Below are 22,933 nucleotides of genomic sequence, written 5' to 3' on the forward strand. Positions count from 1 at the left end.
AAAAGTAATGAGCTGGTTTGTCAGTTAATGTCAGTTAATATGCAGCTGATCTGTATAACTTCAGTGATCATTCTACTGTAGGAATATTGCCAACAGAGCTCATTTCTCTATTTCCCCAAATCAAATACAAAACCAGAAGTGCATATTAGGAAAAGAAGGACAGAAATGAGATAAAACAGAAGAAGAAAAAAAATTGGTTTGCTACAAAGATTTACAGAGATTGATACATCACTATGTAAAAACTGAACAAATCACTAATAACTAAGACACTGAATCTTACCATTACAAGATGTGCCACTGATGTCAGTGGTGTGACCAGCTTTGCAGAAGCATCGGAAAGAGCCCATGGTGTTAATACACTGTCCATTTCTGCACAGATTTCGCATGACCTTACATTCATCAATATCTGTACAGAAAATATTAAACACATCACCTCTCAGTTTTAAATTCAACGTTTTTCTTCTCTTCCATTTTTCCAGAGTTCCTTATCATTGTGCTTCTGATAGGATCTTTGCCCCTTCTCCCTTTTTAAAAGTGGATCTGAATCCAAAGCCAACATCCTTCGAACATCCTTCATTACTGTTCTCTGTATCAAAACCTTCCTGCTATTTCTTTGAGTACTTAGGTCCCAGTTTTACTAACTCAAAATACAAAACACACAGAAGTGAATTTTCTTATGACCACTTACGTGCCAAAAAACTTTTACCACAATTAAAAAATATATATTTTAGCTTCTGCTTCCTCTGAGGAAGCAGTACCTGCTAAGCATTGTGAGATTGTTGTTAGAGCAACGGTTGTTGCCTTTACCACGTATGCAACTTTTCAGCACACAAAAGTTTTGGGATAATTTCTAGCTTTTAGTTACTGGTTGGTAGCTCCTGCTTTAGATCCCAATCCTGAATATTCTGCACAGCTGTTCTGGTCACAGCTGCTGTTGAAATGTGGTTTTAATATGTGGTCGCTTAGTAGTATCTGAAGTATCAAACTCTGTTAATAAGGAAATACTTCAAAGGAACTTCAAAGAGAATCCTGCATTTGCTTAAATATGTGAGCATATTCTTTTCCCCCTTTTCGCCTCTTTTCACCCCTGCCAATACCTCTTCCATCTGTGGTATAACCTGGTCCGTGTGGACAGAGTTTCTTGTAGGCGGTGGTTCCGGGCAGTGGGCATTGTATGCACTGATTCCCCCAGCCCCGGCCTCCATCACAGCAGCACTCAGATTTAGTGACAAGATTCTGGCTGCTGGAAGCCATCTGACACATTGTCTGCAGAACTTCAGCAAAGCAAAACCCTTGGCGATTATCTGTGAGGAAGAAGGAGAGAGATTAAAATAAAGAATAGAAATTTAAGCACCTGATGTATTATTCTGGCTGTCCATCAACACATGCAAGCACTACAAGATTACTGGCTACCATGAAGACTGTTTTGATTTAACCTTTCAGATTTGTTTTTGTATGCTGCAATTCTAAATATATTGAAGACATTCCTAATGTTCAGTACCTGCATGAGCTGAGTTTGACTTCTAGGGAAGTTGAGCCCTGAGGCGTATCTGGTGATAGTAAGACTGGCTTGAAAGTAAAACAGCTGTGGGCCAAACTGAGCTTCCACTTAAGCTGCCCATGCTTTTACTTGGAGTGGGGTTAGAAGACTGTTTTGTTTGCTTGTTTTACTGGCCAAAATAACATGTCTGATCATCTCTAATTACCTTTATGCAGTTTAAATAATAAAATCCTCATCACTAAAAAGTGTATATGCAAGTCAGTCCTTTTTCTGTGGTTATCCTAGTTTTTGCTGGGGGGAGGCGGAAGAATTATGGTCTTACTGTTGATCTGTCCCTGTCTAATTCTATTTTATTTTTTAAGCCTTTTGGTTAATATCTCTCAATAATGAAAGGGAAGTAAAGTTTGAAAGTCATGGAGCTGCTACAGGTTTCCTTCAAACAGCCAGCTGAGGAGACAGAGATCCCAGTTTACAATGCTAATGGAAACTCCGAATCTTGTGGAAATCATATCTTCTAAATAGGCTATGTCATCTGTCTTATTTGCTAATTAAAATAGAGACGTCAATTATGTTCTGAATAGGCTTAAGTTTTTAAAAGAAAGATTTTATTTTTTTAATCTTAGAACTAGGAGTTAAAATCCTTCTGAACACCCAGAATATGTAAATGTATCAACACTTGGCTGACCCTCTCTTTGTGAAGAGCAGAACCTGTACATTTCTTACGTGAATAAGCAGATTTCTGTTCTCCTACACAGGGTATATTGCAGACCTTTAGAGACATTATAACCTGAGGAAAACATAAATGCTTTGTCCCCAGTTTGAGATGTGGAATAAATTTCAATGTAGACAGAACATAAAGGTTTGTGCAGTGTATTTAAACCACTGTAATCTATGACTTCATGTTTGTGCTTTAATTCTGAATAAATACTGTGCTTCTGCCCTCTCATTTTTCCTTGTAATTTCTAACCCAGAAACCCTGAAGAAAAAGCAGCAATGAGCAAACCTTCTAAAATCATGGTTTTTAGGAAATACTAAGAAAAATTACATATTAAATATAAGGAAGCAACAATGACCTCCAAAAAGGGCTATTTCCTTGGTATTAATGACTGGTTGGGGTTAACAGCATGCAGCATTCTCTTCCCATCTGGTCTCAATCCTTAGGAAATTCTATGAAATTCTATGAAACCATGTTATTGCTTTGCCATGAAATCAGTACACTACTGATGACAATTTACAGGGAGCTGGTTTTATAGTACTTACGTAAGATAATATACAGGCTTTTTTTAATGTCAAAATATTAATAAATACTTATACCATTTCAGTAATGTATTTACACTTGAATGCTGGTCATAGAAAAGTAAGGTTTTGCATTTCTGTTTGACTTCCAAAATGGGAATGATGGATTTTATAGTGCAAATCTGAATGTGTTGAAAAGGAAATACAGGCTGATGAACATAAAACTCTTCAGCAGCATTTAATCTGCAGGCCTGCATAAAAATTTTTACTATGTCTTGCAATTTTCCATGAAATCATAGTATTTTATATTCATAATTACTGTCTGAATTAAAGGTACAGAAAATTCAGGTGCTTAGTTGCTGTATTATGATGCTTAAGGTTGCGTTCTGAATATGCAAACTCTCAATTTTACTCTGTATCTCAGTTTTTTATTTATCTCAAGGTAATTAAATTTTCCTTCTTATTTAAAAACACCTGTATCTTTTGTCTAGATTTATGTCCTATAAAATTAAGACAGCTCAATATGAAGCCCCTGATTCCTACACTCAGATGATATTCTCAAGATGCTTTTCATTCCTATCAGTATTTCATATTATATCATTGCTAAGTAAAGATGATTATTTCATTTCTGTAGATATGAGAACTGTTAGGTGCTAATTCACTGTCTGCATCCTTTACACTTTAAGAGGAAATGTGTACAAAAGAGGCACTTACCAAGACACTCAATGCCTGATGGACTTGACAGGAATCCTTCATTACATTCACACCTGTAGCTCCCAACAACATTCACACAACGACCATTTTCACAGACACCTGGCTTGGTCCGGCACTCGTTTTCATCTTCATAAAAATATAATAATTATAATAAAACAATTGCTACAGGAAAATACATCAGACTCCTAGAATGCATCAATTATTCTCTGTAATATTTGAAAAATATCTGCAAGAAGTGGAAAAAGCAACAACTGTTTAAGACTGGAAAGGACTTTCTTAGTAATATCCTATTCCATTCCTTCTGTACTGCATCCAAGAAATAATAAAAATAAAAATAATAATAATAATAACAACAACAACAATAATAATGACAAAAAACTTATAACAATAATAATACAAGACTTTAATAAAAATATTTAATCATAAATATTTAATCATAAATAGGAATTTAATTTTTTAATCCTTTTATGTGCTCTGCAACTTACAGCAAGAAGCAGAAAACACTTTCAGCAAAGCAACTTCTAGTCATAACACTTGTCTGGCAAGTAATATTTAAATAAAACTGGAATACATGCATGATTTGAGTAACAGATTTTTGCTTCGTAATCACTAATAGTCTCTGAATACATTTGATCTTCAGTGTCATATTTCAGTCCACGTATTTCCCCCAAAAAGTTTACAATTTTAGTGTATTTTTTTCCATAGCTAATGACACAGATACTGTAAGCAATGGCACACCTTTACAGATGTTTAAAATGAAACCTCAGAAAAAACTGAGGTGAGTTGAAGGCAAAATTACATGTCAAAAAAGACAAAATTCTTGTTAATACAGATCATATTCTCTGAAAAAAATCAGAAAGCTCTGTAAAGGGCAGGAGTCATCTCTTGCACAAGGAACACTATTTTAAAATATTTTAATTTAAACTATTTACTAAGATGGATGCTTACAATTTTTTTGGCAGAGAACTTCGGAATGGTCTTTTTTATATACCAGTAGTATAATTTGCTAAAATGTAGTTATCTTTCCCCCTCAACTAATTGAGTAAATGATGAAGGAAAGCTGTTTGTTACTTACAGGATGGGAAATAATTTTGAACTCTGGCAGTTTCCGTATCTTTTGCTCTTCATGGCATTTATAGGCAGTTTCAGAATCTTACAGTGTTAATTCTTTAAAGAACTGACACATTATTTATATTAATGCTAAAGGAAACATAATTTTTTGTTTATGATAATTTTGCTTCCTACCCATCAAATGAGGTCTTGGTTGTTTGGTAATTTAATTTCTAAAATGCAATAACTGTCTGAAAATTTTAGGATTTTGTTATACAATAATAGAGTGTTTCTTCTGGAATCCTGATTAGTCATGTACAACTACTTCCAGATAAGGCTCAAACCTTGAAACAAAAAAGAAAGTTTAAAATGTTTGGCATCATTAGCTACCTTAAGTGTTCTTTATGAATTATTATTTTCTAGTTTACTATATACATATACAGAAAATTTTTTTCTTTTTTTTGCTTGTACATATTTCAGTAGATGCCTTCTTCCCTTTCTAAGCTTTACCTGTGCATCCTTCTCCATCAGATCTCCGGGTCATTCCAGGAGGGCAAATGCACATGAAAGTACCAATCAAATTTTTGCAGATCATGCCTCTTGATTCACAGTCATGGAGACCTTCAACACACTCATCTAGATCTGGTAAGAAAACCGACATATTTGTGTTTGAACTTCCTTCCAGTAGCTTCAGTTACTGAAGACTAGAATTTTCTAAAGAAAAAAGGAAGTATAGGCTTCCCTAACTAACAAGCACTGAAGAAAAGAAATCTAAGAGTTATGTTTGTTGGCAGGTGTCTTAATTTTGCGAGCTGTATTATCTTGGTATGTTAAAGATGAACTTCACCATTGTGACCTCCTTGCCTGTATGGTTCCCATCACGGGGGATACTTGACAAAAGTACTAAATATTCTTTATGCGAGTTCTGAAAGCGTAAATTATTATCTGCTGAGCTGCTTGCTACATTCTGCTGAGAGGATGAATGCAAGATGCACAGAAATATTTGGATTATGCTTTGGCAAGTATAGGGTGATGGAAGGTAGGGAGGAGTTTATACATCAGTCATTACCTTTGCACATCTTTCTATCCTCTCTTAGTTCGTACCCAACTGGGCAGGTGCACTCATAGAAACCGTAAGTGTTGACACAACGAAAAGCACACAGCAAGGGGTTCTGAGCACACTCATTTATATCTGAACAAAAAGAAACAAAATAATCATGCTCTACTAAGTTCTAAAACAACCATCATGAAGGTTTTGTTGTACCTATGCTTCCCTTGTCAGCTAAAATTATCAGAAATATAATAATTCAAACCAGAAACTTACAGACTTTTGGTTTTGAGTGACTAGAGAAAACTGAAAAATGCTCTGTTCAAGAATAATGGCATAATATCTATAGAATCACTTGAGTTTAGAATGACAATCTGGAACAGGCCTATTTCAGATTTATTTTTATATGATAATTTTTAATGTATTTCCGTGTGATAGGAAATGTCAGATTTTTTCCCAAACTCTAAAAAAACCCAACAAACATATTACTTCAAAAAGCAAACTAATTATGAATCATAAAATACAAAATCTGTAAGAAGAATCCTGATCAGCATCTGATGAGAGTTGTACACAATTAACGCACTATGAAAAATAAGAGGTACTTAATGAAACTAGTAATGGATTAGTTTAAAACAGACAAAAGAAAATACTCCCCTAAGTAATGAGAAGAGATGCATCATCAGCAACTGAACATCCAACATCATGCAGTTTGGGGAAATCTTGCGATAATCTAAAAACATTGCTTAAATCAATTCACAACTTCCTTTTTAATGATGTATTTCAAGCCCAGAAACTTTTTTCCCTCCTGGTTATTATGGTACCAAAGACCTGGTTAACAAAGTTAGTTTGAATACTAAGGATTGGACAAAAAATAAAAAAAAAAAAAAAGGAGGGTAGATTACCTTCACAATTCATCATTGGGCCTGGCTCAAATCCTTCATGACAGCTGCACTCAAAACTGCCAATGACATTAGTGCACGTACCGTTTCCACACGGGTTGCCAATTGAACATTCATCAGTATCTGTATATAATGAATAAATGCAAATTGAAGAGAACTGGGACACATTTCAAGTTATGTTTTCAATTCAAGTGTTCCATTTCCTACAAATTGTACACACCAATGCAATGTACTCCAGTGAAATCCAAGTTGTATCCCATGGGGCACTCACAGCGGAATGATCCATCAGTATTGATGCAGTGACCATTGGAGCAAATTCCTGGGCTCTCAAGGCATTCATTGACATCTAAAAAGCAGGAAGATATCATCAATCATTTAGCTGATGCATTTCAACTCTTAAAAAAAAATTAAAAAAACCCCTAAGCACCCAATTCTTTTCATCTTGAGCCACGCAATTTCAAAAGTGTTCTTTTAACTATCATTCCAAATGATCCGCATTTTACAGGTCAGCCTCGTCACCAACAGCTATGGGGAGTAAGCTATCACATACTATTGTATTCTAGTTTTAAGTATAAATATTTATTTTTTATTTAATTAACAGGAAAAAGAATACCTACCTTCACGTGTATTATCTATTCCAGGAATAGTTCCATGACCATAAGGACACAGGTCCTGAAAAGCAACTGTAGAGATACGTTTTCTTTTAAAAAAGAAGAGTGGAAGAACTATGACACATGGTTAAAGCCATCAAAAAATCTTCTATATCACATTTTTCAGAATTGTCAACCCTTTAAACCATAGTCATGACACTGTCTTGGCCAGATGCAAAAGCAACACTGCCTTTAGGTCAGTAAAGCAGCACTATCGCTTGTTCAGCTTCTGTGTGGATGTGTTTGATGCCTTCCCTTTTCCATATCTGGAGAAACCCCAGAACTGAAAACTGTTATTTCAGGGATTCTTGGCACTCTCCCATTTTGCTCTTCTCTTTTGCCTAGACTAGATCTACAGATGGAGGATACTTGTTCAGTTCTCTACAGAGAAAAGCCAAAAACTCAGTGTTTCCCTTCTTATGTTTTCTTCTATTTAATTTTATTGATTTTGTTGACTTGAAAATTATTCCAGAAAAGGCCATTACGAATGAATACCAAAAAAATCTCTCTTTCTAATGATCAAAAGGTACAACACCAACGTGTTCTTCGTTTTGTATCATCTAAAAATTTTCAATCTTGATGTGTACCTTCTTCTTCCTTTGGACAGAGCTCGCAAGGATCACCCCATCCTTCTCCCGGCATTTTACTGCAGCAACACTTTGCCTTTGTGGTGTTGAAAGCCTTTGGCACTGAACATTTCCCATTCTCAAAGTTAGTGAAACAGAAGCTCTGACGAGTATCTAAAAAAAAGAGAGTATTAGATGATGATTCTCTAGCCCTGGAAGGAATAATGTCAGGCTTGTATTTTTCATACTGTTTTGAAAGCACTCTGCATGCTTCATAAGGTCATAGTTTGGAAGGGACTTCTACAGAGTTTCTATTATCTTTTAGAATAAGTTATTATATTCCTTAATCATTAACTTACCAAAACATCTCCGCCCATTATCAGAGAGCACAAAACCTGTAGGACAAATGCACTGGAAACCTCCTGGGGTGTTTTTACAAGACCCAAAAAGGCAGATGTTGGGGTCCTCATTACACTCATTAATATCTGTAAAGTAATGGAGAAAAAGTTCACTGTAACCTCACTGACTGTGACTTCCTTGGTCAGGAAAGTTTGTTTATTAATTTAGTTATTTAAATTCAGTAGCTTCCAGTAAACTACCCAAGAGATAAAGCAGCCTGAAGGTTCCACTGAATCTTTCAAATTAGAGCATTCCACTCGCATCTACCACCATTCCAAATACCATTCTCTGTTCTTTGTTATATTTATAATATAAACATTAAATATATGCTTTTCTTTCTGATAAGAACAATACTTTTCTTCAAACGTAAAACATCCAAATATGAATTTTCAAAAATCGGCACGTAGGGGGTTCTTTTTAATTAAAGGTATGCTTTTTTCATGCTGAATGACAGATTATGGAGTTGAAACTATAGCTACTCATTAGTAGAGGGACACCTTTAATTGTATTGGCATACCTAGATTTAATTTTAGCAATCTTTCACTGCCACTCTCATTGTGTTATTTAAAATCTGTTCCTGTTCAATTGCATAATTTAGAATATAATGCTGTGACTACTTGAAGACACTGAGATTTAATTTTTTAATAGAGGCATATTACTAAATATTACATTAAATAATTATCAAAAGTTTAAACCAAAAAATGAGGACTTAATAAAAGCATCAAGTGCCTGTAAAATTGTGGAGCTCACAGTTATCAAGCTGTACATCCTGCATCTACATATATAACAGACAGATTAAGAAAATAATACAATAGGAGACATTTAATTTTTCATATCTATTGTTTAAAACTATATTTAAACTTATTCTATTCTGCAAATACTGACTGAATATATGACCCTGCTTGCTAAGGTAATTTTTAAAGATAATAACAATTATAATTTCATAAATTCTGAAATGTATTCTAAAAATCTTCAAAGAACAATCCCTCCTAAATCTTTCAGTAAGGAATATTGAAAGAACCATCAGAGAGCCACGGCTGTGTAAGCATTCTACAATAAAATCCATCCTGATCTTAATCAAACTGTAGGTAGGAAGAGGTAGTCTGCATGAAAGTAAGCTTCATGTGTGTTGAGTCACAAAGCTGAAGTGCCATCTTTGGTGCTCATACTTTTTGGATTCTCTGCCATACTGAATTTTAGAAAACCACCCTGTATTTAGCAGGTAAGAAAACATTGGAAATACAGTTTTTATTATTTGGAAAATATAAGTGGAGTGATGGAATAAGTCAGGTAGGAATAGATTCTGTGATACTACTTCTGAAAAATATTACATTTTGTCCTATTTTCAGAAATTGCTATTAGGAACAGCACATGGACAAACCACTGTAGCATATTCTGGCATTTGACTGAACTCTGCAGTAACTTCCCATGGTCAGGTTCTTACTTTGTGAACCATTTAAAGCCAGCTTATTTCAGAGAAAATGGTAATTAATTTCCCAGTTACTGTGATAGTTCTAAATATACGAAGCTCAGCAATTCAGCTGCATGGGATGGGAAAACCGCTCTCTGTAATGAATGGCTTACTTTACTGTAGCGAATGGCTTGGGCTGAAAGTCCTTCTGCGGCCATGACGAACAGGTGATGAGTCAGCTTGGAAGTAAACAAGTCTTTACCCCTTTATTCCCATAAAATGGAAAGGAATACATTACATAGGTAAGTGAAAACTAAGAATTTTTCTGTGGCCCCAGTTGTTTTGGTTTCTCCTACATATAATGACCCCAACCTCAAAAGGTAATCTAGCCATTGCCAGCCCTCACACTACAGACAGAAATAATGAATTCTTTAAAGCTCTTTGCATACAACATCAATAGAAAGTAATGGGGACCATATATTGTAAGAGCTGTCATAATACTAATCTAAGTATTTATACAATCACACGCGATCACCTAGGCATTTTCTAGGAATGGTTGGTGCAAGTTTTCTGGACATATGGTTCAATTAAGAAAAAGGATGTAATTAAGTCCCTTTTATTCTGATTTGGCAGCCATGGATGCTCTCAAAAACACAAAAAGATTCTGAGAGGGTACTATAGTAGAGCCATAAACAGTAATATTCCTGGAAAACCAAAAGCTTGCTTTTTTTTTTTAATTCTTTTTTTTCTTTTTAATATTCATGACCTTATAACTCTAGGTGATTTGAATTCGACTCAAACATAATTGCTAATATGGAATCAGCAGCTGCCAAAAGAAACCATGAACTTGGCAGGCAAACTGAATATGGTGGCATGAGACAAAAGGCGGATAGAACTCTGGGGACTTAGAAAATAAATCCTACTCCTGAAGACAAAAATTCAAAAATGGTTCCCGTTCCTGCAGCCACATAGATTAGGTGGCTACAAGCCAAATACTTATGTCCTTTCCAGTGTTTTTGTTTTCTTTCAGCCCATACAAGGACAAGCTGCACATTTTTTACTGGGAGTTACTTGGATGAATGTGTGTTTCACACCAGCTAACTTCAGACACTTAAGCTAAAAATCAGGTTTTTTAATACAGTCACAGTGGAGAGAAAGATGCTTACTCTATTCTGTGATCATGCACAAACCTAGAACTTCCAGCCTTAGCTACCCAAATCTAGTTGTGTGCACCTTCGTTGCCAGGTACTCCACATAGTTAATTGAAATGTCCAATAAATGAAGTTGTCCTGTGCTTTGCTCTGTTGGAAAAGGGAGTTGGAACTTGGATTTATTTCTTCTTCTCTGTCACACCAAATCTTAATTCACTGTGTGACATTCAGCTCTAAAATAACATTTGAAGCTTTATGTGAGACCTGTATGAACAAACAAGAACATTCAAACTGATGATAGGCCTGCTGTATCCTCTTTCTCCTCTTGTGAATCTCACACTTGATAGGCATTATATAAAATGCAAAATCAGAAAACAGTTTTTAGAAGAAAATTATTTGATTGTTCCCATAAGCTCCATAATTTTATCAAGATTTTTGAACTTCACACCCCCTGAAACTATATGCTCAGTTCATGCATTCATTGCCAATAATTACCTTCTGTATACATTATAAATCCAGTGCACAGACTTGTTTATGAATTGTAATTTTTAAAAAGCAAATTAAATATAAAATTATTCTTTTTCTTTTTTAAAGTATTTCTGTTTGCAGCAATGAAGAAATCAGTGTTCAAAACATAGTACAATACAAACAAAATATTTTGCCTTTTGTTTTTAAAACCTCTTCCTGAAGACTTCTCATACTTATTCCATGACACCATGATTTTAAGACAGGAAACATTCACAAACGTTAGGGTGTATGACTGCTTTCCACCAAATTAGAACCAGATACTTTTCCTAATATTTAAATTGTTCAGAAGCAACAGTTACAACTTGCCTTACCAATACAACTTTCACTTTTTACTTCATATCCTGGCGGACATATGCATCTGAATGATCCTTCCAAATTTTGACAGGTACCAGGAGAGCACGAACCAGGCAGTGCCACACACTCGTTAGTATCTTTGGAGAGTAGATGGAATCAAAAAAGGTTTACAATCTTTGTAATTCTTATGGTAATAAAGAAGACTTATTAATGAAAAAGACTGTAGGATTCTTCACTAATTACCTTTTTCTAAGGCAATTAATTGCTTGAAGACCAACAATTATTCAAAAAACCTATTACTTCTACTGTGTTTTCACTTCAATCACTGTCTTTCTTTTTTTATGTTTAGATATTCAGACCATCTTGCTTCCCTCTAGATGGGAGTCAAGAGTTTATTTCAACTCATCAGTGCTTTAACATCTTCATATGGTATCATACATACCAAAACAATTCTTGCCATCTAGAGTAAGCTCATACCCTTCATTACATAAACATTTGAAGGAACCAATTTCATTGAAACACCGTCCGTTTCTGCACACCTGACCAAAGAAGGAACTGCATTCGTCAATATCTGTGAAAAAAAAAAAACCAAAATAAACCCTAGAAGTGACAGTTGAGTCCTGGCATAGTATATCCAGTATGTTGTAAACATACTCAAGTTGCAAATATATTTTTGTGCAAAAGGCAAATTTTGCAGCAACAAGGTAACAGCTTACAGCTAGGGGAAAGTAACTCTTATTCATTAGTGCATTAAGGTGTATGCTCTATTTAAACAACATCCTCTTTTTAGAGGGTATTATAATTTTCAGACTTCTGGCATTACCTTAGTTACTGCATCTGGAAACATTCAATTACAGCCAAGTGACTGTATGATACCAAGTCCACGAATAGAAGAGAAAATGTTTCATGGATGGTTCTGAATTTTTTCTGGATTTATATGCACTCAAATTTCCTCCTAAAACCTGACCTACCAATATGGACTTGTAATTATGGACTAGGTAATTTGCTCTCACAGAATGATTTCCTTCCTCATAACAGTTTGGAAAACAAGGTTTGAAAATGCTTATTATTTTGTAGAGTTACTTCAATGATGCAGACCTAAAGGAGTGCTGCATGAGGAAAAATACAGATGAGAAAGAGTCAGAATAAATGAAAAGGAGATCAGAGAAGCATCATGGTGTAAGAAGAACTTACACTTTTTTGCTTTGCAATACTTGAATTTGGCTGAAGACAAGCGGCAGTTTTACTGAAGGGTTTTAGTCTTGGTCAGAAGCATTAAGTACCAGCTGTTGAGGAAGATATACCTTTTGCTTCAACCACATCTGTGTTACTACATTATTCTATCATACATTTCTTTTGTGTTACAGTTCTATAAGCAGAAATACCTCAAAAATATTATCATCAGATGGGCTAAAATGCCTTTAGGACAGTTTGGAAGAAAGCCCTGAGGCCCTTGAAGCTGTCAAAAGTGCTAACAAAATCCAAGTATGAGTCCGAAGCAGAGGTGCTGGATGCTCCTGGCAGTAAACTGGTAGCTATTCTGCCAAAGGGAAGAACATCCTTGGCAAAGAATGCCCTTCCTTGGCAGCAGACTCTCCTTACCAGAAAAACTTTTTAGTTCACAAAATCACAGAATATGCAGAATTGGAAGGGACCCACAAGGATCACTGAGTCCAGGTCCTGGGCTTGCACAGGACCATCTCCCAGAGTCACACCTTGTGTCCCCAAGTATCACCAAATTCTCCTTGAGCTCTGTCAGCCTTGGTGCTGTGACCACTGCCCTGGAGCCTGTTCAGTGCCCAAACACCCTCTGGGGGATGAACTGTTTTCTAATATCAAACCTAAACCTCCCTTGACACAATTTCAGCCATTCCCTCAGGTCACGTCCCTGGTCCCCACAGAGCAGAATCTTGCTGAGGGGCAGAGTTTGCCCCTCCTCCTCCCCTCATAAGGAAGTTGTAACTGCAATGAGGTCTCCCCTCAGCTTCCTCTTCACAGACCAAGTGCCCTCAGCTGTTCCTCACACGGCTTCCCCTCAAGGCCCTTCACCGTCTTCATGGTCCTCCATTGGATGCTCTCTAGTGGCTTAGTATCTTTCTTATATTGTGTCACCCCAAACTGCCCCAGTATTCCAGCTGAGGCTGTCCCAGGTCAGAGCAGAGCAGGACAATCCCCTCCCTGTCCTGGCTAACAGTGCTTTGCCTGATGGCCCCTGGGACAGGGTTGGCCCTCCTGGCTGCCAGGGCACTGCTGACTCATGTCCAGCTGGCCATTGACAAGGACCCTCAGGTCACTTCCAGCACTGCTTTCCAGCATCTCATTCCCCAGTCTGTCCGTATATCCGTGGTTGCCCCGTCCCAGGTGTAGAATCCAACACTTCCCCTTGTTGAACTTCCTATGGTTGGTGATTGCCCAGCCCTCTGATCTGTCCAGGTCTCTCTGAAGGGTCTCCCTGCCTTCAAGGGAGGCAATAGCTCCTCCAAGTTTTGTGTCACCTGCAAAACCACTACACTGTCCCTTCCAGTCCTGTGTCCAAGTCATTAATGAAGATGTTGAAGAGCACAGGGCCCAAGATGGAGTCCTGTGGAATCCCACTAGTGACAGGTCGCCAGTGTGATGTTCCCCCAACCATCATTAACCTCTGTACATGACCCATGAATTTTCTCTTTCCTGGACAAGGAGAGCATTTAAAATACTTTTTAAAGATGTTGTAGTTCTCTTCTGAACCAGGAAGAAATAAGTAGGCTTTGTTCTGTCTTCCTTCTGTAACACCTCTCTTCTGTTTAACTATCTATCATGCCCCTTGGCATACAAGCCAGCAGCAATGAGAACAAAAGTATGGATTACATCTCTTACCCACACAATCAATATTACGAGTTAATTCGAATCCTGGGTAACACAGGCAGTTATATGATCCAACCATATTTTCACAGGTTCCATTTCCACATGGATGTTGTTCACATTCATCAACATCTGCAAAGAGAAACAAACTGCATGTGAGAACTGATTTTCCCAGATTATGTGTTAATGTGTTGTCTGTACACAGTTACAGTATCCTAAACTTTCATCTCTTGCATTATCTATTTACACTACTGAGTTTTATAGCTTCTCAGTACAATAGGAAAACACTACATGATGCATTTTTACATATATTCTAAAATAAAAGCTACTGTTGAATGTGAAAATAAATATGTATGTGCAGTGTCTGAAGGCATTCTGTCTTTTTATTTTCCATAATAAGATTTCTAAACATACACAAGTATGTTAAGAACTTCTATGTATGAAGAGAAATCAGTAAAACATTCTGAAATGATCAAATTTTATGTACATATTTTCCTGAGAGCCCACAAAAAGCTGTTTAAAATGTATTTCATAATTCAATTTACATATGCAAATATATTATGGAAATCCTACATCCAGAATTATAAAGACCAGTTACAAACTTCTGGAAATGGATATCCACTTATAAAATGCACTAAAATTCATTGTGTCGTACTGTAGGTTTCAGTAATTTCTGGAGTTCCATTAAGGGTCTAGAAGGTACTGAGATTCTGTCCTACTTCTTCAAAATTTTGCATTGTTGAGTCACTTTTCAAAATATCCTTCTCAGATATTTTGACAAATGTGATTTAGTTAAAATATGAGAAGACTCTAGGCATATATGAATATATACTACAGTGTGAATAGGTTTTAATTTGTCTGTTTCGAGTTGAAATTGGAAGATACCTGTCCTACAGAAGATAATGAACTTCTCTATGGTTAGAATTGACATTTAGATGATAATTATTTCAAAAATAAAAATAATTTTTTGCTATTTTAACTCAGCAAGAAACACATTTACACATGCATCACCTTTTCTTTTTAAGACCCTGTAGAGCTGATTACAAATTAAAAGAACAAGAAAAATACTCCTGTTTTTCAATCTTATTTCTTATATCATCTCTACCATGTCATCATTTTCATACAAAAATAGTAGAGTTTTAAGTTACATTAAATGTGGGATTCTATTTTTTAAACAAAACACGCTCAATAAATTTCTAAATAATTGAAAAATGTGTCTTTTTATCTCACTGCATCACTCTGTGATACATCCTATAAAACTCTCTGCCAAATAAGCCACTATGATGTATTTTTGTGAAAATACTGTTCATAAATTCTTCAGTAACATGGATCTATCTCTGAGAATACTGTGTTTTTTTCCTCAAACAAGGACAACTTCACACACTTTAATCACAAAAAAATTCAGAAATGTATGAATCAGTCTTTTAATGGCACTATGATCTCCAAAAAAAATGACTCATCTTCTTCCCCTTTGAAAAACCCACAAGCAAACAAAACCACACACAAAAGTATTGTTTTTTTCATACCCATGCACATAGTCTGATCTTGGGATGCCTTAAAACCATTGTGACACACACACTGGTAGCTTCCTTGCATGTCCACACATAAACCATGACTGCAAACATTAGGAATTTCCAGACATTCGTTGCGATCTACAACAAAAATATTAAACAGATGTTGCATGTTATTGACTTCCATTATTCCCCCATTTTACTTAATAACATTTTTATACTGTTATTATTATTAAAGCCAGACTCAAAATTATCTATAAATAAACCTGAATCATAACAAAACTTCATTTTATAGGAGGTGCTTGCCTATACACCTTGAGATTAAACATATTGTCAGGATTTGACAAATGCAAGAAGAATGTTTTTTAAAATTATTACCCTGTCTTTTCTTCCCTTCTGCAGAGAAACATGGTTATAAAGTAAAAACAGCAGAAATCACAAGGTACAAACAACAGAAGAGAAAATCCAGCTGATTTCTTACCAACACAAGCACCATTGGGTGAAAGTTTAAAACCGGCAGCACATTCACAGCGGTAACTCCCAGGGCTGTTGATACAGTCCGCATTTCTCTGGCAGAGATTGTCTCCATTGCTGCACTCATCAATATCTGAAAGACCAAGGTTCAGACATCAGAAACCACTCTCTGCCTCGAAGACTATACTGTCTGCCTTGTGTGGGATGAATCTTTAGTCCACAATAAACCAATACACTTTCGTCCATTTTTGGATGAAGAAGGATGCTACAAATCCAATTTAGTACAGATGAAAGTGGCTATGGAATGTTAAACATCTGCCTAAAGAAATTAGTTTTAGTATTAAAAAACCCAAAACCCTCTTTGCCTTTGAACTGAAAAAGTTTGTTCACTTTTTAAAGGTACACATTAGCACAGAACCCTTGAATATTAATGACAAAACTCCTACTGACTTCAGGACATACAAAGTTCTACTATTAGCTTATCTCTACCGCTAAAACTGTAGCACAAGAGAAGATGGAAAGAAAAAAAACACAAGGAAACTTTTCCTGGAGAAGTTTTGAGAACAAGAATTAAATTTTCTCTATCAAACCAAATCAAATCAATTCAGTTACTACCTATTTTCATTCATTCATTCATTCATGGCTAGGCTTTGTGAACAAAGATTTGAGAAAGGCTCTACCCACGCTTGCTACAAGCGCGCTGATGGCTAAAAAGGTCAACGTGAGATAGACAAGTCTGGTTGCAGAAGGCACAGCAGAAAGACTCCCCAGGTGATATCGACGAGACGCAATTCTTTCTGCGTTGTCTTTTCTCCTCGAGAGTGATCCTGCGTGTGTTCTCAAAAGCAGCAGCAGCGTTATAGATGGTGTGCCTCCAGGCCTCCCGATTGGAGGCCAGGGTAGACCAATAGTGGTGATCAATATGGCCAAGGCTAAGGGATTGTTTCAGGCAGTCCTTGGATCTCCTCTTCGGGGCTCCTCTCTTGTGGCAGCCAGTGGCAAGTTCCCCATAGAGCACGATCTTAGGGAGGCGGTAGTCCTGCATCCTGGAGATGTGCCCTGCCCAGCGCAGCTGTGTTCTCAGCAGCATGGCCTCAATGCTCGTGACTGCTGCCTGTTCAAGGACAGACGTGTTGGTCACATAGTCTGTCCAGTGGATGTTTAGGATTGTACGGAGGCAGCGCTGATGGAAGCGTTCTACGAGTCACAAGTGGTGGTGATAAATGACCCATGATTTGCGTGGCCTCCCACCAGGAGCTTCCACGCGGCCACCCCACTACCTATTTAGGAGTCAATGAATTGCCTGACAGAAAGTTTTTATAAATTTATTAAGTGCATGAGCATATGTATTAAAGACGAAACAGTCAACTGATTCATAGCCTTGAGCCCTACAGAAAACGTTCCCAGTCAGTCTCTCTGATTTTGAAAAACATGAGAAGTACATGTACCCCTTCCCCCTAAGATAAACTTGCTTATGGGGACTCAGTAGAAAATAACATCAAATCACCTTCACAGATCAAGAGCAGGTCATTGTAGCTGAATCCAGTGGGGCACTCACAGCGGAAGCTGCCAATCTGATTGATGCAAACACCATTTGCACAGATTCCTGGGATTTCCTTACATTCATCAATGTCTGAAAATCAGATGAGTTAGTTTTAGCATTTAGAACTGAGCTAAGTAGTTCCTTTTAATCTACAAGAATTGTATACAAGTTATAAAACAAAACATATGCCCATTATGAGAGAAAAGAAACTATGTAAAGTTCAGGAAGTGATGAAAACAGAGCAACATTAAGTACTGGACCAAAATGCGTAAGTGTTAGAAATATGCAGGGAAGTCCCACAGTATTTTTGAAGCCAAAACCTTTTATCTTACATTTGATATCATGAACTAGGATGACAGGTGAACAAAATATCACAACAAAATGAAGAAATAAAAAAAACCAGAAACATTTTACACAAAAATTGGTCTTACAATTTATGTCACCATTGTAATCCCACAACAAAAATAAAATTTTAGTATATGAAATGTTGATTTTACCACTATACAGGTGTTATACAAAATAATTTCTGCTTAAAATTGGTTTAGTGAAACTTACCAACAGCTTTTCCAGTATGAATGTCAAAGGTGAAGCCAGGAATATTCCCACATATGTTCTTGAACTCGGCTAGAGCAAAAAAAGAGGACAATGCATTTTCAGTAAATATATAAATCTCCCAAGAATTACTTGTAGTCTTCTCAACTTTTCAAGAGCTCTTTCAAGTCAAATCTCTTCAGAAGAGCCACTGCCTCTTGTACAATTTGTGTTGAAAATTCAGATTGCCAATAAATCAATGCAAATCGAAATTCTAACACTACAAGGCCATAGAGATGTCTACCATTGTGGTAGAGGATGAAAAATGAAAAACATTTCAAAACCCCATATACTATTCACTACATTATTTTTTTGGACAAAAAAAATCTGTAACATAATGGGAAAAAGACTCTCTGAGATCAGGCACTCCTGAAATTATCAAATCATGAAAGAGTTTTGTAAATTCTTGGTTACCTCTTAACACTGAAGCATTTTTCTACTGTTCTTTGCTTAAAAAATAAAAAAAACCCAATTATTATTTCTGTTCAAAGTCTGTATGTTAATAGTTATGATCTGCATAATACCAAAACCATCTTTACTACCTAAAATCTCCAAACAGATACTGACATGCCAATGTATGTGAATTTCACTCAGAGGAACAACAGAATTTTCATCAGAGCAGAATAATGCTCTTAATGAGCTACTGGGCTCAGTCTGGCAAACTGGTTAAGGTCAGTACATCACAACCTCTGTCTGTGATGTGTAACCCCCATCCAGATTTCAGAACAACTGATTATATGACAACATTATAAAACATAAGTGCAGTTATTTGACCATTTACACATAGAATTTGTGTTTGATCCCTCACACCATCTCTTTTCATTGTGATAAAGGTTCAACCATGTCTGCAAATACAGTAAAGACATTTAAAAGTCCTAACAAGGCAATATTGAAATATTTTGGGAAATAAGTTAACACCATAGCTGGCACATTAACAAGCCGTTTTTGTTTTAACAAATCATTAAAAGCTGCAGAAGTAATTGAGAATTTCAGTCTTACCAATTCAAAGGAGAATTCTTTATTCTACCCAAGAATATTAATTGCATGAATCCCTCCTAGTAGTCTGCTGTATTTTTCTCATCGTGTTGTCACATGATGACAATTTTATGGAATGAGACAAACAGCTATGGGAAAGAATTTTATGAGCTCTCTTTGAAAGCAAACATATATTTCCTCTAACTTAATTCCATCTCCCATTCCTGACTGCTAGGAATATTCCTTCATTCTCCCTCCTCCTATTTAAGAAAGAAAAGGAGAAGGTTCTTTTCTATTCTTTTCAGTCCTGTTTACTGTTTGTGAGGGAAAATCTTTCTTAAGTAACCTGCTGTTTCCCTTATGTCATCAGTATAAACCACTTGGAAGGAAAGTAATATGTTTTTTACACCAGCATCACAAATAAAAGACATAACATGTGTTTCTGTTAAACAGGTACCTGAGTTTTTTAGTTTTATCTAGGTATCTTTGCTATTTTTTCAAATATATCTTTTAGTAAGTGTTTAGTAAAGCAAATAAGCAAGAAAGTAACAAAATGGGAGGATTAGATTTACCTGTTCCTGGAGTTGGACACAGCTCACAAGGTTTGTTCCAGGCTTTGCCAATATTGTATGTGCAGCAACACATCCTTTTGGTCACATTGAAGGGCAGTTCATTCTCACAGGACGTTCCATTATAGCTCCTGTAGCAAAAGCTTTTCCTCAAATCTAGATGTGAGAAAATAATCACTTGTGAACTAACCAACAGTGTGACTTAAATAAATATCAACCCCCCACCAAACCAGAGAAAGGTTCATTCACTCTGGTTTCTGAAAACTGAAAATATGTCAAATTTCAGGTAAGTCTAAAACCAAAACACAGTGGGGAAAAAAGAAAACTCCCAGGAAATCACAAACACACTGCAGATGCTAATGAGATCCTTATATATAGAAAAACCCTAACATTTGCAAATGACTAGTGAAAATAACCTAGTGAACAGCGAGTTCTTCTTACAGAATAAGAGCACTTGAATGCTGCATGCCAATCACAGGGATCTCTTTCCTGTCTAACCGATCATAATTGAGAGTTAAAAAAGTTAAAGAGCTTCAGAACCGGCCTCATCTAAGGAAATCTGAGCACAGTCTGGCCACCAAACAGCTTGATATTCAGACAGTTCTACTAAAGATGACATTGTGCATACCCATGCAGTTATGTCCTCTGTTCACCTGCATATATTCAGGTGGGCAAATGCAGGTGTAGTTCCCCAAGGTATTGTAGCAGGTGCCAGGACCACAGACACCAGGATGTGCAACACACTCATCAATATCTAGAGACCAAGCAAAAACATTACCATTAACAAGAGAAAAGAGGTCTGAGTCATAGTAAGTGTTTCTGAGAAATATGACCATGATAAACAGTGCTAAGATAACAAAAATATTTCATTTGAAGACCAGTTTGGCAAGTAGAGCTCTGATTTGGGTTAAGCAGCTACTGTATCAGCTGCTGAAGAGCAGCATTGTTAATGTCTAGTCTAGCCTTAGATCTCTAATTCAAAGTTCTCGAATTTACCACTCAAATTGAAGTGCCTTGTGGCCCATCGACTTCACAAAGAAAAAAAAATTCACACCTTCTTCACACAGGAGGGTTAGTCACTTTTCGGTTCTATTAATGTGTTCATTACTCCATTGAGAAAAGATGTTTTAAATACTCCTTATAATGCTGCATAATCTTGCTGCTCTATTCTTGGATTTTCTTATTTAAGATATGGGGGTGTAAACCTTTTTTGCCCACACAATTTCCATTTCAAACTGACTTTAGTACGTTTTCTTCATCCAAATTTAGCAAAGTCTCAGGATTCACAGGTTCACTTACAAAAAGAAGGCCTTTTTTTCCCTCACAAAGTGAACGAAGAAGTGGAAAATTACTTACAACACTCCAAACCATGAGAAACCATGAAAGAGTCCTGAGACCTTTGGTTCTATTTACAATTTTTGACTCCAATACTTATGAAAAATCTCAAATATGAGAGGAAAACCAATATTAACTTTATTTTACATCGAGTAAATTAAAATGCTACTCTTAAATAATGTGAAGAGGACACCTTGTCACATCCAAAATATATGGAGTGTATCCTAGTGAAGCTAGGAGGAGATATCAGGTGTTGAAGTGAGAAGCCATAAATCATTAATAACCACCTTAGTACACTGAATACACATAGATGAGGTCTATCATGCAGAGAGAAACATTAGTATATTCAAATGTTGCATTTCAAGTTTTGTATCAATCATATGAATTGTGTCAAAGATAATGATTGTAGGGAATATTCTAGGTAAGGGTGTGGGTTACCATATACCAAATCCACTTCTGGATTTAAGGCTGAAAATTAGAGGTTTTCATAATAACTGCACGGTGACAGAGAAAGAAGCTTCAAGGGACTTCACCTTCACAGGTTCTTGTCTCTTCACGGAGGTAGTAGCCTTTTGGACATTCACACTGGAAGCTGCCAAAAGTATTGATGCAATTTCCGCCTTGGCAAAGACCTGGCAGCTCCTGACACTCATCAATGTCTGAAAACAGAGAACAAAACCCACCATATTTTCATTCCAGAATGAAAAGAAACAAGAGAATTTAAGTACCTCCCTGAAATTTTACCAAATAGTAATTTTTGTCACATGGATTTTTTTTCTTCTGATTTTGACATCTAATTCCTCATTCCTGCCCATTTATTGGAACCAGAGTTTTCATTGTCTGATGAGTATTTCCTGAAACTTATACCTTCCACTGATAAGTTACAATTTTCATAAATGACCTATCCTTCAGGGTCCAATTTTGATGTCCAATTTAAGTAAGGAAGCACAAAAGGCATGCACCAGGTTATTTTCCTACTGAAGTGGTGTTGGACTTCTTCAACATTCTTTTACAGTATAACTTTTTATCATGTTGCTGTCCAATTCATATTAGCAGTGGCTTTTGCTTTGCATTAAATGTAGTGATTTCTGAAAAATGCAGTTTCTGCACACATCTCTCCAAAGATGACACATTTTTTGTTTTTTAAATTACCAGTCATCACAGTCATTTATGAGAAACTCACCTTCTAAAATGATAGTGATGGGATTTGGTCTGAATCCTTCTCCCCCTGGACAGAGAGTATTATATTCTGCTAAAGTAAAGTATAACAAAGAACACGTCAGTCTTATAAAGAATAAAATTATAACACCAGAAACAGTTCCTTCCTACACTCATTGATTTTCTCCTATTTGACCTATTTACAGCAAATAAAGTAAGTGCATTAGTTTAACAGAGAAACAAGGTAAGATTAGGAGATTAAGCATAAGATTCTGCTCTCTTTTATTATCAAACCTCAGATACTCTTAAGGAGGTACAATGTTGATTTCTCCACCTTGTGTCTTTACAAAGGCAAATCTTTTCTTTTTTGACAAGTTCTTTAATATGAAATGTCAGTATGCCATTGATAAAGATATGTGTTAAACTTGGAATTCACACTATTATAAGGCTGTTAAGAACAACATCCTTGACATTTCTGTTGCATTATTT

General features: G+C 36.2%; 1 protein-coding gene across 6 annotated transcripts in view; it reads right to left on the minus strand.

The window, feature by feature from the left end:
* The window catches only part of FBN2 (fibrillin 2), a 119,073-nt gene that overhangs the window by 10,341 nt on the left and 85,799 nt on the right, over positions 1–22,933 (minus strand). For 4 of the 6 annotated variants that reach the window (XM_050329107.1, XM_050329108.1, XM_050329111.1 and 1 more), the window contains 21 exons: positions 22,470–22,538; positions 21,820–21,945; positions 20,580–20,705; positions 19,955–20,107; positions 18,372–18,440; positions 17,781–17,906; positions 16,281–16,406; positions 15,815–15,940; positions 14,304–14,420; positions 11,890–12,018; positions 11,465–11,584; positions 8,024–8,149; positions 7,686–7,838; positions 7,066–7,131; positions 6,669–6,794; positions 6,452–6,571; positions 5,571–5,693; positions 5,012–5,143; positions 3,452–3,577; positions 1,098–1,304; positions 281–406 (listed from right to left, as the gene is read on the minus strand). In XM_050329107.1, the coding sequence (XP_050185064.1) occupies positions 281–406; positions 1,098–1,304; positions 3,452–3,577; positions 5,012–5,143; positions 5,571–5,693; positions 6,452–6,571; positions 6,669–6,794; positions 7,066–7,131; positions 7,686–7,838; positions 8,024–8,149; positions 11,465–11,584; positions 11,890–12,018; positions 14,304–14,420; positions 15,815–15,940; positions 16,281–16,406; positions 17,781–17,906; positions 18,372–18,440; positions 19,955–20,107; positions 20,580–20,705; positions 21,820–21,945; positions 22,470–22,538 (2,592 nt within the window). The remainder of the gene's footprint in view (positions 1–280; positions 407–1,097; positions 1,305–3,451; positions 3,578–5,011; positions 5,144–5,570; positions 5,694–6,451; positions 6,572–6,668; positions 6,795–7,065; positions 7,132–7,685; positions 7,839–8,023; positions 8,150–11,464; positions 11,585–11,889; positions 12,019–14,303; positions 14,421–15,814; positions 15,941–16,280; positions 16,407–17,780; positions 17,907–18,371; positions 18,441–19,954; positions 20,108–20,579; positions 20,706–21,819; positions 21,946–22,469; positions 22,539–22,933) is intronic. The other 2 variants (XM_050329106.1, XM_050329109.1) reach the window with 2 other exon arrangements.

The sequence above is a fragment of the Myiozetetes cayanensis genome, unplaced genomic scaffold (genome assembly GCF_022539395.1).
Source record: "Myiozetetes cayanensis isolate MyiCay16 unplaced genomic scaffold, myiCay2020 scf4, whole genome shotgun sequence".
Taxonomy (NCBI): domain Eukaryota; kingdom Metazoa; phylum Chordata; class Aves; order Passeriformes; family Tyrannidae; genus Myiozetetes; species Myiozetetes cayanensis.